At 41.3% G+C, this 18,075-nt stretch overlaps 1 protein-coding gene across 2 annotated transcripts in view; it reads left to right on the forward strand.

The window, feature by feature from the left end:
* LOC126333765 (anaphase-promoting complex subunit 1) overlaps positions 1 to 18,075 on the forward strand; it is a 353,884-nt gene that overhangs the window by 193,872 nt on the left and 141,937 nt on the right. The window contains exons 19-20 of one of the 2 annotated variants that reach the window (XM_049996770.1): positions 13,676 to 13,863; positions 16,716 to 16,953. In XM_049996770.1, the coding sequence (XP_049852727.1) occupies positions 13,676 to 13,863; positions 16,716 to 16,953 (426 nt within the window). The remainder of the gene's footprint in view (positions 1 to 13,675; positions 13,864 to 16,715; positions 16,954 to 18,075) is intronic. The other variant, XM_049996779.1, reaches the window with a different exon arrangement.

The following is an 18,075-nucleotide window of genomic DNA, read 5'->3' on the forward strand; positions in this document are numbered from 1 at the left end:
GCAGGGGTGGAGTAGGTGTCGAGGATATTGTGTAGGTTCAGTGGACTGTGGAAGGTGTGGGGAGGACAGTGGATAGAATATTCCTCATTTCAAGACATGACGATAAGTTTTCGAAACCCTGACGGAGAATGTGATTCTGTTGCTCCAGTCCTGGGTGGTACTTAGTAACAAGGTGAGTGCTCCTTTGGCACTATATGATGGGACTCTGGGAAGTGATGGGTGACTGGAGAGATAAAGCCAGGACAGGACATATGTTTCTGTACAAAGACGGGAGGGTAATTTTGGTCTGTGAAAGCCTCAGTGAGACTGTTGGTGTGATGAGAACAGGTGGCCAGGCTGTATGGAAGCAACATCTTGATGTGGAATGGGTGGCAGCTGTAGAAGTGGAGGTATTGTCAGTGTTTGGTAAATTTGATAAGGACATAGTTACTGATGTAGCCATCTTTGAGGTGGCATCAACATTGAGGAAGTTGGCTTGTTGGGTTGAGGAGGACAAGGTGAAGCAATTGGGGGAGTAGCTGTTGAGGTTATGGAGGAATGTGGATAGGGTGTCCTCCCCCTTGATCCAGATCACAAAGATGGATATCAATGAATCCAAACCAGATGAAGGGTTCGGGATTCTGGGTGGTTGGGAATGAATCATCTAGACAACTCATGAATAAGATGGTGCCATGTGGGTGCCCATTTCCGCAGCATGGATTAGTGTGTAGGTGATGCCTTCAAAGATAAAGTAATTGTGTGTGTGTCACCATATAGTGAGATGCTGATTCGCAGATAGGCACAACAAAAATACTGTCACAAATAAGCTTTTGGCCAGTTAAGCCTTCATCAAAAATAAATGATAGACACATTCACACACTCATGCAAACGCAACTCACACACATGTGACTGTAGCGTTTGGCAGCTGAAGCCACACTGCGAGCAGCAGTACCAGTGTATGATGGGAATGGCAAATGGATGGAGGTAAGGAGGAGGCTGGGGTGGGGAGGGACATCAGTGTAGGAGTGGTAGTAAGAAGACTAGGTGTGATGGTGAAATAAGGGTTGCATAGTGCTGGAATGGGAACAGGGAAGGGGCTGGATGGTTGAGGACAATGATTAACTAAGTTTGAGGCCAGGAGGGTTACGGGAACGTAGGGTATATTGCAACGAAAGTTTCCATCTGTGCTGTTCAGAAAAGCTGCTGTTGGTGGGAAGGATCCATTTGGCACAGTCTGTCAAGTAGTCATTGAAATGTAGGATGTCATGTTTGGCAGCATGTACAGCAACAGGGTGTTCTACTTGTTTCTTGGCCACAGTTTGTTGGTATCCATTCATGCAGACAGACAGCTTGTTGGTTGTCATGCCACATAGAATGCAGCAAACTGGTTGGAGCTTAGCTTGTAGGTCACATGACTGGTTTTGCAGAGAGTCCTGCCTTTGATGGGATAGGTGATGTTTGTGACTGAACTGGAATAGGTGGTGGTGGGAGGATGTATTGGACGAGTCTTGCATGTAGGTCTATTACAGGGGTATGTGCCTTGAGGTAAGGGGTTGTGAGCAGTGGTTGTACAGGGGTAGACGCGTATATTGTGTAGGTTTGGTGGACATTGGAATACCACTGTGGGAGAGGTGGGAAGGATAGTGGGCAGGTCATATTTTTACAGTCCGTCCTGGATTTTCCATTGTTTGATAATTAAGTGTGAGGATATAGTTAGTCATCATGACCAGGAAGGAGGTTGTAAGTTTGGAATCAGTTAGACACTGGAAAAGGTGGCGTTCAGTTGTGATGAGGTCATGGGTGGAAAGAGATGTTAGTCTAATTAGAGTTGGGATCAGTAGTGACATGCAGGGTGTCGTGTGATGGACCAGGTATTGTGGAGTCTCAGTGGGCAGGCTATGAATAACAGGCTGAAGATGTTGGTCTATAAGGGCAGAGATTCTCTCTGTGAGGGCGCAGTAACTTTCGTCAATGAGATGATCTTTGTGGTTGGGATTATGGACTTCAGGAAGCACGTAGAAGGTAGGAGTGTTAGGAGAGGTGGGATGAGGAAAGAGACAGACTCATGGGAGCAGTTCTGGGAGTTGCCTAAGGATTTGAGGAGGGACTGGAGAAATCCTGTTGGATTTCTCGGCTGGAGTTACTGTGATAGGGTTTGTAGGGGACAAATCTGACTGCTGGCAGAGTCCTTCCACCAGGTAATCCCTTCAGTTCAAAACCATACTGGTGGAGCCTTTGTTGGCATGTATGACTATAATACGGTTAGGATCAGTTTTTAGGTAATGGATTGTGATTCTCTATGTGGATCTAAGGTTAGCTTTGAATCTGAGGGATTTGGGGGATGATGGTGAGTCAAGGTTTGAGGTTCAGGAATTCCGGAATGTTACCAGAGGGTGATTTGGTGGTGGAGGGGAGGAGGATGGATCATGATTGGCTGGAGAAGTGAAGTGAGTTGGGCAGGGTTCCACATTGGTTTTGCGGTGAGTCCTCCTTATCAGCACCACACATATTGCTTCTTAAATCATGCACGTTTGCTCACAGTCTGGCCTCAATGTTCAGAGACAGTGGTCATGTGTGTGTGAGAGTTGTGCTTGTGTGAACATACGTGTGTTGTCTGCTCCAGAAGGAGGCTTTTTTGGCCACAAGCTTACATGTTTAGCAGTCATTTTGTTGTGCCTATCTGCATCTCAACATCTCCTCTATATGGTGAGTAGCTATCTATCCTTTTCATAAGTTGTCATTATTCCATTCTGGATTTTCTATTGTTTGATTTTGTGTAATGGTTTTTCCTCCTTCCGACAACCCAGTACTGTCTTCCTTTGTTACTTTACTCTGTGTTCATCCCTTTCTTGCTCTGTTTTCCCATGTTGTACCTATCATACCAAACTGCTCCACACTCTGACTTATGAGCCACTCTGTATCACCCATTTCATTCATAGACAATACACAGCTATGTGACTTCACTGATTGATGGTGCAGCAACTCAAGTCTGATATTGCTCCCACTGATATAATTTATCCTAGACTTTAAATTTTATCACTTTTCCTGCCTCATTCTCGCATATTTTCACGAGTTATTTTCCATACCACCCTTTGCCAAACAAATTTGTACCTTCTCCTGCTATCTGCTCCTACTCTTTCTCCTCTTTCATTCCAGTACTCACGTCCCAGCCTGGTCTAATTCAGTCACACCCACTGCCGCCCTTCCTCAAACATATCTGCCAATAGATCACACCCTCCATTATCATCTTTTTATGTATTTCTCTCTTTGATCTCATTGTGTTTTCACGATTTTTGTTCGTTTTTGCCTCTCACTATCTGCCCTACTCCATCAGGTTTTACCTAGTTTCCCCATAGTTCATCTGTCTATCCATTTTGTGATTTGTTCCACATATTTGTATCTATTTTACATTTTTGCATCTGTGCCAATACAGAAAAGTTTCCTCATCCCTATCTGGAACCCAGTTGCATGTACTATTCCTGTGTTGTTGCCTGATTCATGGAATCCCTCCTCCAAATGGCATTACCATCAAACTCTCTGTCTCTGGCTGCAACCCATCCTTCCACAATGACCTGCATCTGTTCAGATTCTGACAGTCCTTAACCCTCACCAACGTAGTCTGCAAAACCATTTAAATCAGTTCCAAACCTCCTTACAGTACCTCCTCTCCACCCATAAAATTCTCCTGCTTTGCAATTCCAAATTCCTGTACCCATCTGTCACATTAAAATTCCAGGAACTGCAGCAGAATGCACATCACTTCCAAAAACCTTCTCTCCTTTTCCCAGTCCCTGCAGCAGAAACACTATTTCACTACAAACACTACCCATCAGATTCAACCCAAAGCCAATGTTGAACCCTCTCTGACCCCATTCAGTCCTGCTGCCAGTCATGATCCAATCCCACTGCCCCCATATCACCCTCTGTTAACATTAACATCAAACCTTGCCTCACAATCATTCTCCGAATCCCTCTATATGGAAACTAACTTTACACCTGCAGAAAGAACCACAATCCAGCACCTAAAAACTGATCCTGACTTTGTTATTCTAACTGCTAACAAAGGCTCCATCACTGTGGTTTTGAACTGCAGGGATTATCTGGCAGAGGGACTCTGTCAGCTGTCAGTTTCATCTACCTACAAATCCTGCTACAGTGCACTCACTCCAGAAGTCCAACAGGATTTACAGTCTCTCCTCAAATTCTTAGTCCCATCCCAGAACTTTCTCTGAGTTTCTCTCCCCTCTCCCCCTCTTCCCCTCTTCCCCTCTTCCCCTCTTCCCCTCTTCCCCTCTTCCCCTCTTCCCCTCTTCCCCTCTCCCACTCTCCCCCTCTCCCCCTCTCCCACTCTCCCCCTCTCCCACTCTCCCCCTCTCCCACTCTCCCCCTCTCCCACTCTCCCACTCTCCCACTCTCCCACTCTCCCACTCTCCCACTCTCCCACTCTCCCACTCTCCCACTCTCCCACTCTCCCACTCTCACCTCTGCCCCCCACCCACCTCACCTCACCTCTACCACTCCCCAACACTTTTACCTTCTACATGCTTCTTAAAGTCCGTAATCCCAACCACCCAGGACACCCCATTGTAGCCAGTTACTGTGCTCCCACTGAGAGAACCTCTACTCTCGTGGACCAATATCTTCAACCTATTGCCCTTAACCTACCTTCCTAACTAAAAGACACCAACCATTTTCTCCACCGCTCTCCACAGTTCGTGTTCCTTTACCACAATGACAATGTAGCCTACTCATCACTATTGACACCATATCCCAGTACTGTAACATCCCTAATGTCCATGGCCTTTCCACTATTGAACACTTTCTTGTCCAATGCCAAACTGATTTCAAACAAATGACCTTCTTTCTGGTCCCAGTGACTGACTATATCTTCACCTACAATTACTTTACTTTTGAAGGCATCACCTACAAACAAATCCATGGTAAGGGAATTGACACTCACGTGGCACCATCCTATTCATGGGTCATCTAGAGAGATCCTTCCTAATCACCTAGAATCTCAAACCCCTCACCTGGTTTGGATTCATTGATGGCACCATGATACGTATTGAGGAGGAGTACATCCTATCCACATTCCTCTAGAACCTCAACACCGCCTCCCCCATTTGCTTTACTTTGTCCTCAACAATCCAGCAAGCCATCTTTCTTGGTGCTGCCCTCCACCTCAAAGATGGTTACATCAGTACCTCTGTCCATATCCACAGCACTTCTATAGCTGCCACCCATTCCATAACAAGAAGTCCTGTCTGTACAGTGAAGCCGCCCGTGGCCGTCGCACCTGTAGTGACGAACAGTTGCTCTCCAAATATACCAACGGTCTCACGGAGTCCTTCAAAAACTGATATTACACCCCCTCGCCCCCATCCTTGTGCAGAAACAGATTTCCTGTGCCTTCTCTCTCCAGTCACCGACCAGCACAACTTTGATCACTTCAATGACTGCTTCACAGCCTGTGCCATTGGGATCCTCCCTACCAACACCAGCTTTTCTGAATTGCGCATTTGGGAATTCTTCTTGCCATATATTGTATGTTCCCAAATTATTCCCCCTGGCCTCAATCTTCATTAGTTGGTGTTGTTTACCCACCTACCCCTTTCCCTGTTCCCACTCCAGCATTACATAGCCATCTGTTCCACCAACACACCCACAGTCTTTTTCCCTTCCTCTATCCTCATTTCCTCATCCCTTTAGCACTGACCCTCCCTCTATATAACCTCCTGACTGCAACTAGCAGCCATACACTGCACCTCACCCCTATGCTCATCCCCCCCCCCCCCCCCCCCCCATGTCTCCCTCCTGCCCTGCCCCAGTCTTCCATTTATCCTACCAGCCGGACTGCTTCTCCACCATGCACAGTTGCTTGCAGTCTCGCCTCAGTGGCCAGAGGCCATGGTCGGGTGTGTGAGTTATGCTTGCATGTGCATATGTGTGCTGCATTAGAAGAAGGCCTTTTGGCCAAAAGCTCACACATTTAGCAGTTTTTTTGTTCTATGTGATCCTTGATTTTCCTTTGTAATTGATCAGTGATTAAGGCCTATTTCCTGAAGATGTATATGCGCTTTAGCAACTACCATATGTAAGATTGGAGATAAGTAACCACTACTAATTACACACTTCCTCACTCCACACAGTCTTTTCAAAACTGTTTGAGAAAGGTTAAGGGTAATCCTATCAAGTGAGCAGAAGATTTTAATATTCTATCTGAGACACCACCATAACCAGCAGAATTACTGCTTTGTAGTGACCCATTAAATTTCCTTATGGGTTGTGGTTTTGGAACTGATATATGTTGGTGGTGCGTGCATTGTCTACACATGCATTTGTGTTCAGTTTTTTAGCAATGAGTGCACAGTTTGCTCCAGCTCTGAATAAGCAATGACTGAATTTGGTGGTCAATGATATGAAAGTGTCACTGTTCCTTCCACAGCAATGTCTGGAGGATCAGTTTCATTTTGATCATTATTTTTACCTGTTTGGATTTGATAATGTTCCAGATTGTTTTGTCTTATTCTTGAAGTATTTTATTATTATTTTATTATTTTAGGATAGTGCATGAGGTTCTTTTTATTTTTATTTTTATTTTATTTTTTTAATGACAGGTGTGACAGTTTCACATTACTGGTGGTAATAGTGTTTCAGTTCTTGACTTCAGCTTGTCTCCCGGAGTTCTCCATCCATTGTCCTAGCTTTTGTTTGATTTTACCCCTACTTGCTTTAGTGAAAAATGATGATCAAAGTGCTGATGGAAGACGTTTAAGAAAGAGTTAAATATTTCATCTACACTGCTGGCATTATAAATTTCTTCCTGGCAGTCTTCCCTTTATTTTCCTGAAATTGAGTCACTGTTAAAGTTTTTGTAATATAATACTTTTCTTCTATCATCTGTAGCTACATGGTCAGTATGTTCTAATGTCAAAATCATATAATCCATTGACTATTGTGTTTGTAGCTAAATCACTGAAGGTTTGTTGGATCTAGAAGCAAATTGTCAATGGCTGTTGCACAGTTCCCTTCAATCATCGTGGAGAATTTTACTGTGGCAAATAGTCTAAAACTGGAAATCAAGAACTCTATGTGCCCTCCATCAGTACCACCAGACAGAAAATTAATACACAAGTCTCCAAAAAATAATGTTTCTCCTATTAATTTTTAATAAGGCTGTCCTCATCTGATTTATGAAGTGTAAGATATTTCCTGCTGGTGGACTGTGAACTGTCAGTGCTACAAGCATGTGTTTCTCCCTGGTCTGCTGTTGTGACACAGGATTCAAAGACTTGTTCAGCACAATATTAAACTTGAAAGGCTTGCAACTTAGTCCACTTTTAGCATGTGTAGCCAACTCCCTCTTCCTTCTTACTGGTTCAGGAGTAGTATGATACAGGGTGTTTCAAAAATGACCGGTATATTTGAAACGGCAATAAAAACTAAACGAGCAGCGATAGAAATACACCGTTTGTTGCAATATGCTTGGGACAACAGTACATTTTCAGGCGGACAAACTTTCGAAATTACAGTAGTTACAATTTTCAACAACAGATGGTGCTGCAAGTGATGTGAAAGATATAGAAGACAACGCAGTCTGTGGGTGCGCCATTCTGTACGTCGTCTTTCTGCTGTAAGCGTGTGCTGTTCACAATGTGCAAGTGTGCTGTGGACAACATGGTTTATTCCTTAGAACAGAGGATTTTTCTGGTGTTGGAATTCCACCGCCTAGAACACAGTGTTGTTGCAACAAGACAAAGTTTTCAACGGAGGTTTAATGTAACCAAAGGACCGAAAAGCAATACAATAAAGGATGTGTTTGAAAAATTTCAACGGACTGGGAATGTGACGGATGAACGTGCTGGAAAGGTAGGGCGACCGCGTACGGCAACCACAGAGGGCAACGCGCAGCTAGTGCAGCAGGTGATCCAACAGCGGCCTCGGGTGCGAACACCTCATGGTTTATGCAAGATGGTGCCTGGCCACATCGAATGGCCGATGTCTTTAATTTCCTGAATGAATATTTCGATGATTGTGTGATTGCTTTGGGCTATCCGAAACATACAGGAGGCGGCGTGGATTGGCCTCCCTATTCGCCAGACATGAACCCCTGTGACTTCTTTCTGTAGGGACACTTGAAAGACCAGGTGTACCGCCAGAATCCAGAAACAATTGAACAGCTGAAGCAGTACATCTCATCTGCATGTGAAGCCATTCCGCCAGACACGTTGTCAAAGGTTTCGGGTAATTTCATTCAGAGAATATGCCATATTATTGCTACGCATGGTGGATATGTGGAAAATATCGTACTATAGAGTTTCCCAGACAGCAGCGCCATCTGTTGTTGACAATTGTAACTACTGTAATTTCGAAAGTTTGCCTGAAAATGTACTGTTGTCCCAAGCATATTGCAACAAACAATGTATTTCTATCGCTGCTCGTTTAGTTTGTATTGCCGTTTCAAATATACCGATCATTTTTGAAACACCCTGTATTACAATTTTATCCATCAAAATGAATCCACTTCAGTAATTTCTTTATGATTTTTTGGTGTGCATGGCAAAACTGTTGATATTTCATCTATCCATTCATATCCCTTATTTATGTGAGAAATTTGCATCTCTTATTGATGATGGTTCATGGTGTGGGTTCCTGCAGCCATGTCCTAGTTCAAGAACCACGGGCAACATATGAGTGGCCAAGTAAGTGGTCCCAACAGTCGGGATACCAGTTACTTTGGAATAAGGCTGGGCATCTCGGACATATTCTGAGTCGTGGTCACCTTTGTCCTCATACGGCAAAGACTACCAAATCCACCGATTAGTCCCTTAACCGTTAGGGGTAAAACTCAATGGGACTCAGGGCAAGTAAGGCTAGCAACCTGCTTCCCCGATACTTTAAATATGATGCTGGCAACAATCAGAGCAAAATGCCTTGGACCTTTGTAGGTGACGGAGTCCCACCTCTAACTGACAAACCAGGGACTCTTAAGATACGACTTGGCAAACAAATGGTAATGAGATGGGGAGCTGTTAATATCAATGAGGGCTGCTCTGGGAAGAAGGTAGAGCTGGCAGAGGCTGCAAGTAAGATGGGGCTGGACGTTTTAGCTGTTAGTGACATTCGGGTAAGGGGTGAGAAAAAAGAGGAAGTGGGAGAATACAAGGTCTACCTGTCATGAGTCAAAGCAGGAATAGCACAATGGGGTGTAGGGATTTACATCAGGAAAGAAATGGAACCCAGCGTAGTTGCAGTAAGGTATGTAAACGAATGACTGATGTGTATAGATTTGACAGTGTCTAGCAAGAAAATTAGGATTGTGTCAGTATATTTGCATTGTGAAGGGACAGATCAAGATAAGATGGATAGTTTTTATGAGGCACTCACTGATGTAGTTGTTAGAGTAAAGGACAAGGACAGTTTTCTGCTCATGGGTGATTTTAACGCCAAGATTGGAAATCGAACAGAAGGGTATGAAAAGGTTATGGGTAAATTTGGAGAGGATATGGAGGCCAACAGGAACGGGAAACAACTCTTGGATTTCTGTGCCAGTATGGGCTTAGTAACCACAAACTTCTTTTTTTAAACATAATAACATTCACCGGTATACTTGGGAAGGCAGGGGAACCAGATTCTGTCATTGACTATATAATAACAGATCAGGAATTCAGGAAGGCTGTGAGGGACACACGTGTAGTAAGGGGATTCTTTGATGATACTGATCATTATTTAATGTGCAGTGAAATTGGGATTGTGAGGCCGAAAATGCAGGCGGTCAGGTCCATATGTAGGAGGATAAGAGTGGAGAAACTTCAGGATAAGGAAATCAGGCACAAGTACATAACAGTGATCTCAGAAAGGTACCAGTTAGTTGAATGTAGTCAATTACAGTCATTGGAAAAGGAATGGGCAAGGTACAGGGACACAGTAGTAGAAGTGTCTAAAGAATGTCTTGGAACAGTAGTGTGTAAAAGTAGGATGAAGCAAACAGCTTGGTGGAATGACACAGTTAAGGCAGCCTGTAAAAGGAAAAAGAAGGCGTATCAAAAATGGCTACACACTAGAACTCAGGTAGACAGAGAGAGTTATGTTGACGAAAGAAACAAAGCCAAACAGATAATTGCAGCATCCAAGAAGAAATCTTGGGGAGACTGGAAACAGGTTGGAGACTATGGCTCAAGCTGCTGGAAAACCATTCTGGAGTGTAATTAGCAGTCTTCGAAAGGGTTGGACAGGTCAGGAAAACTGCTGGTCAATCCTGTGGATTCCTTGGCCAGATGGAGGGAATATTTTGAAGAGTTGCTCAATGTAGGTGAAAATACGATCAGCAGTGTTTCAGATTTCGAGGTAGAATGGGATAGGAATGAGGATGGAAATAAAATCACATTTGAGGAAGTGGAGAAAATGGTCAGTAGATTGCAGTGCAATAAAGCAGCTGGGGTGGATGAAATTAAGTCGGAACTCATCAAATACAGTGGAACGTCAGGTCTTAAATGGCTACACAGGATAATTGAAATGGCCTGGGAGTCGGGACAGGTTCCATCAGACTGGACAAAAGCAGTAATCACACCTATCTTTAAACATGGAAACAGAAAGGATTGTAACAACTACAGAGGTATATCTTTAATCAGCGTTGTGGGTAAAATCTTCTCAGGTATTGTTGAAAGGAAAGTGCGAGTATTAGTTGAGGACCAATTGGATGAAAATCAGTGTGGGTTTAGGCCTCTTAGAGGTTGTCAGGACCAGATCTTTAGCTTACTGCAATAATGGAGAAGTGTTATGAGTGGAACAGGGAACTGTATCTATGCTTTATAGATCTAGAAAAGGAGAAAGTTATTGTCTGTTCTACGAGATTATAGAATAGGAGGCGAACTTTTGCAAGCAGTTAAAGGTCTTTACACGGATAGTCAGGTAGCAGTTAGAGTTGACGGTAAATTGAGTTCTGGTTCAGAGTAGTTTCAGGGGTAAGACAAGGCTGCAACATGTCTCCACTGTTGTTCATATTATTTATGGATAATATGTTGAAAACAATAGACTGGCTGGGTGAGATCAAGATATGTGAACACAAAATAAGTAGTCTTGCATATGCGGATGACTTAGTTGTGATGGCAGATTCGATTGAAAGTTTGCAAAGTAGTATTTCAGAGCTAGATCAGAAATGTAAGGACTATGGTATGAAGATTAGCATCTCCAAAACGAAAGTAATGTCAGTGGGAAAGAAATATAAACGGATTGAGTGCCAAATAGGAGGAACAAAGTTAGAACAGGTGGACAGTTTCAAGTACTTAGGATTGCTATTCTCACAGGATGGCAACATAGTGAAAGAACTGGAAGGGAGGTGTAGCAAAGCTAATGCAGTGAGCGCTCAGCTACGATCTACTCTCTTCTGCAAGAAGGAAGTCAGTACCAAGACTAAGTTATCTGTGCACTGTTCAATCTTTTGACCAACTTTGCTGTATGGGAGCGAAAGCTGGGTGGATTCAGGTTACCTTATCAACAAGGTTGAGGTTACGGATATGAAAGTAGCTAGGATGATTGCAGGAATTAGTAGATGGGAACAATCGCAGGAGGGTGTCCACAATGAGGAAATCAAAGAAAAACTGGGAATGAACTCTATAGATGTAGCAGTCAGGGCAAACAGGCTTAGATGGTGGGGTCATGTTACACGCATGGGAGAAGCAAGGTTACCCAAGAGACTCATGGGTTCAGCAGTAGAGGGTAGGAGGAGTCAGGGCAGCCCAAGGAGATGGTACCTGGATTCGGTTAAGAATGATTTTTAAGTAATAGGTCTAACATCAGAAGAGGCACCAATGTTAGCACTGAATAGGGGATCATGGAGGAATTTTATAAGGGGGCTATGCTCCAGACTGAATGCTGAAAGGCATAATCAGTCTTAAATGATGATGATGATGATGATGATGATTGATGAAGCTTCTGGTATTTTGGCGGAAGGCTCTAAATGAATTTTCTTTAACTTTCATGAATTTGTCCAAGTTAAATAATTTATTTAGTTAGTAGCTGTTTCAAATGCAGCTCTATTGTTTCTGTCATTAGGATAAATTTACGCCAGAAAAAGCCTAGTTCACATATTGCAAATCACTGTTAAAGGATGGGTATGTCAGACTGGATGCTCTTCGCAAAGTAATCTACCAGAAGCATTCAGATATAAACTGTATTAGGTATGATGTGGTTGAGGCAAGGACAGTTCATCTGTTATACCAATGTGTGAATGTTCCTCTCAACTGAGCGATTTTCCAAGCCCTTCATTGACATGCTCCACAGAATGCTTCATCCAGGGTTAATCATACGGCTCAAAGAGAGACATGGTCTAGGCACTAGTGTGAGGACATTCTCGGCAGTGTTTTTGGTGTCAGCTGGGACAGTGTAGTGCTCTCTCTCTCTCTCTCTCTCTCTCTCTCTCTCTCTCTCTCTGTGTGTGTGTGTGTGTGTGTGTGTGTGTGTGTGTGTGTGTGTGTGTTTGTTTGTTTGTTACTTCTGAAGAAGTACTGCATCTGAAAGCTTTGCTTATCCACCACCTAAACTATATATTCATTTGTTACCTTTACTTATTTCATAATTTGCATTCAACAATAGACTTTCCATTATCACATTTTTATTTATATCTTGTTTCTTTCCTTTTGTTTACTTATAGAAAATAAACCATTTCATTTTTATATAAGGTGTCTGTAATTAGAGTTATAAAAGTTTATAGTTGCAGGGAAGATGTCTTAATGGTTTGTTAGCTTAACCAACTACTCTAATAATTCTACATAATGGATAAGAGAAAAACCCACAAGTATTATTGTTTGGATAAGCTTCTCAAATTACCTGTGAAAAGTTGGAGAGATATAGTTGATCATGATGATCAAATGAAGGGAAAAGGGTAAATAAATGCGGAACTGTGATAGAAAATCTGAACAATCTACTTCAGCTTGACAGTGATAAATATTGCAACTAAATAATAGTCAAGGTTAAATATACAAAATGTCCAGGGAGTATAGTGAGAAATTTAAATAAATTGCATTACTGGTGGAAGAAATGTGTAGGACCCACAAGGGTAGAAAGTTATTATAAAGAAGTGTACAGTATGAGGGGGTTAACATATTTTAGTTTAGTAAGTAGTTGGTTTTGGGTGTGCATTTCATAGGTGGCTGCAGAGACTTCTAAAAAGAAAGCTGGGAAGAACAAGTTGTTGCCTTGGTGGAATATTACAGCGAGAGGCTTCAACGAGTATTTCCTCCATATGATCGTTGCAGACATATATGCTGCTTATCCTTAGCCGTTTTTCTGAACTGAGCTTTTGGTGACCATGTTATAGAAATGAAGCCATAAATTCTTAATTTCACACAAATATTAGTGAGAAATACGGGCAATTTATACTATGAATGCTTTTGTACTCACAAAAATAGTTGAGATAGAGCAGGTACCATGTTTGCAAATCTCATATTCTGTAACTACCAAAATTTGTTTTAACTGAAGACCTGTGCAGATATTTCTGTTCTTAGAGACTGCCTTTCCCATGAGAGGGAGTCCTTCTTTAGGTGGTTGTGCCTTCTTTGGTAGATGCAGCTTTGGACATGATTGTTTGTTTAAAGTTTATGAATCCTTGAGACAAAAGTCATTGTCACAAATAACTGTAAAATAAATGCCAGTCTTAAATTAATAGCTACTGACTGACTTTTTTCCTTTTAATCAGCAGACACTGAAACTACGATTCAGCAAAGATCACAGGGTAGCAGAAGTAAGGCGACTGCTGCAATCATCACAGCCAGTTAGAATCGCCATACCACAGCAGCCAGAAGTGTCAGACCATGAGTACATAGAAGAGCAAGAGAAACATCTTTACGCCCTGTGTACTCGTACAATGGCTTTACCTGTCGGAAGGTAAGAACTGTAGAACAGTTTTGTTGCATGGAACGTAACCAAATTTTATGCTCATTAGACCATCATCAGTTGACAAATATCTAGCATCTACAAGAGACAATAATGTGCAAGGAATAGAACCTTTAACTAAAGTCAGTACCCAACACACACAATCGTGGATATTACATTAGGTAGTAAATGTCAGTTTGATTGATCATCACTGCTGTTGTGTATCAGATATGTTTCAATAGTTAGTGGCTTTGTGTGATACAACAGTGTAAACTGTGTTCACATTGATACACAATTATTATTATTGTTTTTACATTAGAGAGATGTGGGTTGCTATATACTAGGTAGGATTATGGTAACCGGCTGACTAATAATATTATAGGTGTACAGTTTACAAAATGAATACTACCAAAACTGAATAGAATGAACACACTCAGTAATAAAGTACACAGGTGCAAATTGATTTCAAGGACTTACATATAAGGTGTTTGTTCCTATTTATTTGTGATGGAAAGAGTAAACATACTCACATAGTGTGTGTGTGTGTGTGTGTGTGTGTGTATGTGTGTGTGTGTTGCTTCTCTTATTGCTTTTCCTTAGTGGATTTTTTGCCAAAGCTGTTTCATTCTCTCCTAGTTTTTTGCAAAAGTGGATGTAACTGAGCAATATGTGGCTATGAAATTTTGCAACATACTCAGAAAAATGGCTGCGGAGACTGTTGAGGTGTTGAAAACAGCTAATGAATGAAAAAGATGCTAGGGGGATACTCAGATGTTTTTCTCTTTTCAAAAATGGCAACAGGTCGAGTGATGACAAACTTTATTCTGGATGTCTGTCAATTGCTCGGATTGATGAAAATATCACGAAAATTCATGAACTTCTGCTCAAAAACTGGTGATACACCTTACGGGAGGGGCAGGGGGGGGGGGGGGGGGGCAGGGTCAGAGAAAACAGGCTTAACTGTATTGGTATTGTGTTGGAGTTAAGTTCAGTGAATTTTAGGAGAAGATGTGTGCATAAGGTTCTGACTGACCAGCAAAAAGAGTATCAAGTGAAAGCATTCTTTCAAAGAATTGCTCAAAACAGAGTTTGAAATTTTTTTGAACATTGTTACTAGTGATGACTCAGAGTGCCACAGCTACAGCCTTACAATCAAACAACAATCAAACCACTGGAATATGTCATTCAAGCCTTCCACAATAAAGCTCCTCAAGTGAAGTCAAACATAAAGACGATGCTCTTTTTTTCCTTTATTGAATGTGTATGGGGAATCTGGATTCAGAGTTTGTTCCACCAGGTCAGGTCGAGCTTCAGATAAGATTTATGGGTCTGCCCTGTGACAGATAAGGAGCTGATTTTTCTGTTATGAAAATTCTTATGCTCACACAGCCATATCATTGTGCCACTTGTGGCAAAAAATGGCATGACTCTCATGCCCCACCCACCTTACGCACCTGACCTATTTCTGAACGATTCATTTTTGTTTCTGCAAATGAAGAAAAGTGTGAAAGACACTGACATATTAGAAATTCTTATATTGATTAGGAACAATTTTACTATAGGTAATCTCTGATAGATCTTTCAAATGCTTTGTTATTTACTATGCCTCGTATGTGTTGTGGCTACTTGTTGGACAGTTTTATCCCTTTATAATTTTGACAGATACTTGTATTGTCAAAATACAAGTTTCATTTTATTCTTGTACTGTCAGTGCTACTGAAATTGTTTTTATGTTTACAATGCACTGTGGAAGATCCTACGCACCTGTCCAGTGAACATAAGTGTTAGTGGAAATTATAGCTTTTCTTAGCAACAACTGAGGCAGTGTTTTATCTGCCTCAAACTATTAACAGCAATAGCAGCACAATGTGAAACATCTGTAAACTTACTTGTAAGTGCGTGTCACCATTTTCACACTGTCCAAAGGCTTGTAAACATTTTGAGTCTTGTTGATGCCTCAGTACCTCACTATATGGCGAGTTCTTACATTTACTCTTTCCATTATTATATTACACCTAGGACTTTCCATTATTTCTTTCTGATTAGCTTTTTCCAAATGTAGAATCTTTTGTACGTGTCAGGTAGGTATGAATGAGACTCTGTCTTCTATGAAATGAGAATTACTTGAAGTCCTTGTTTTGCAGCTATGTTGCAGAGTACATTGATGGAGCCAACCTGAGGACTCCATCTTGCTCTCTGTCATATTCTCTGAGTGTATCCTCAGAATTTGCTTCCCAGATGTTGTATTTCTGGGAAATGGAGCTACAGATTAAGTAGCTTAGCATGGGAAATATTGTAGTACAGTGTAATGGTCCTCTGCATGTGATCATCTCACTCATTAGGCAAATAATCATGTTTATGGGAGGAAGAATCATTATGGGGCGACACAGGAAATGGACAACACAGGAAACGGACTCACAGTGGAGTAGTGATTGTGGTGTATAGATCCCTGTTTTAACAGCATATGTTTTATATCAAGATAAGAAATTTCTCTTGATTTTATTTGATGTTGGGAAAAATGTGATAAAGGTTAAGATTGTATATTATGTAGTCTTTACCACTTCAGCTATTGTTATTAATGACTTACAAAATATATATCTGTTTTCAATGCGATGAGCTCAACTCTTCTTTTTTTTCATCAATGAGCAGCCAGTCAGACTCCCCTTTTAATTATTTTAGCTGCGGCTTTGTTGTTCTGCTGGTGTTCGTTTGCAGATTTTTGTATTGTTTTTTTTTTTTTTTTTTTTGGATGTGAGATGAATGCATGTGGGAGTAAGACAGAATGGATCAAGTGACAATTATCATTTTAACTTTCACAATATAAGTTTAGAAGACTTGTATGTATACATCTTTGCTTGTTTCAGGGGAATGTTCACATTAAGAACTGCAGCTCCTATCATAACAGAAACGCTTAGCATACCTCGACTCTGTCTGACAGGACGAGCAGCACCTCGTGGGACAACAGTCGATTTGTCACACATTGATGTTGTTCCCAATATGAACATGTGGCCTCTCTTCCACAATGGAGTTGCCGCAGGTCTCCGAATAGCACCAAATGCATCAGATATTGAATCTGCATGGATTGTGTTCAACAAACCAAAGGTCTTGTGCAATTGTTTAATGTTTTGTAAATTGGCATAGTAACAGTGCATAAAAATACTTTTAAAATATACAGTAAACCCTCACTTTTACACTTTCCAAGGGACTCTAAAAAAATGGTGTAAAATACAGGAAAATGGAAAATATTGAAAGTAATGCTTTAAGCTATAACAGTTACGTATAGGAACTCCTTTCAGTTATTATATATGTATGTAATAGGTATCCAAATACTTGTCAGGTACTTGTTTATTATATAATGAAACCCACTTAAGTAACTTGAACTGGTAACTGTCTGTGAAGTAGAAACATTTCGTACATCATAATCGATGTTTCCGGAAAGCCTGCAGCTGTCATTCATTATTTAAATAATGAAACACTGCGCCAGTCATGTATTTTTTCATGCTCAGGCAAGATATGTTTTGAGAATTTTTCCTCATTGTCAAATGCAAATATTTACATAATTATTTTGTATGTTGTTGTGCATATCTTACACTATATACGTCTTTTTGGTGTCATCAGGTATCGTGCCTCCTGAATTATGTAGAAAACCACACATGCAAACTATCACTCACATTGTTTGTTTTTGAAATATCACAAAAGGTACATATGTAAAAGAATACATTCTCTAAACACGCATGCTGTGCATGAAAAAGTACATTGTAAGTACTCTGTTTTTGTACTGAAAACATTTTAGCAACACAAAGCGAGCAAAGGTGTCAGCTAGCACTGCAAGTGGCCAAATGGTGAAACACACTAAATATGGTTTGACAGATGTGTCATGACGATCACAATAATCACGAAGCTGCGCATGTGCGGTAGAGGCAGTTTGGAAGTGGTTGCAATTGGCAATGATACCATCATTCGAAGGAACCTAGTGACTCTTACCAACCATCACATCATGTAAATCTTGGCAGAGTCAGGAGATACGGCATGAGTTGTTTCAAGTTTTACCTCTTTGTTGGTTCAGATGTGGTCAGTAGAGTACCCTAGTGTCAAGAAACTTAACCACACAATGTTTAGTGGCCAACACAGTGCCAGTGGAATTTCACATCAGTTACATCAGTTTTTTATTCCACAACATTTTTTCATAAAGCATAAATTGCAGCAAAATTATAAGTATGTTTA

The sequence above is a fragment of the Schistocerca gregaria genome, chromosome 1 (genome assembly GCF_023897955.1).
Source record: "Schistocerca gregaria isolate iqSchGreg1 chromosome 1, iqSchGreg1.2, whole genome shotgun sequence".
In the NCBI taxonomy this organism is placed as follows: domain Eukaryota; kingdom Metazoa; phylum Arthropoda; class Insecta; order Orthoptera; family Acrididae; genus Schistocerca; species Schistocerca gregaria.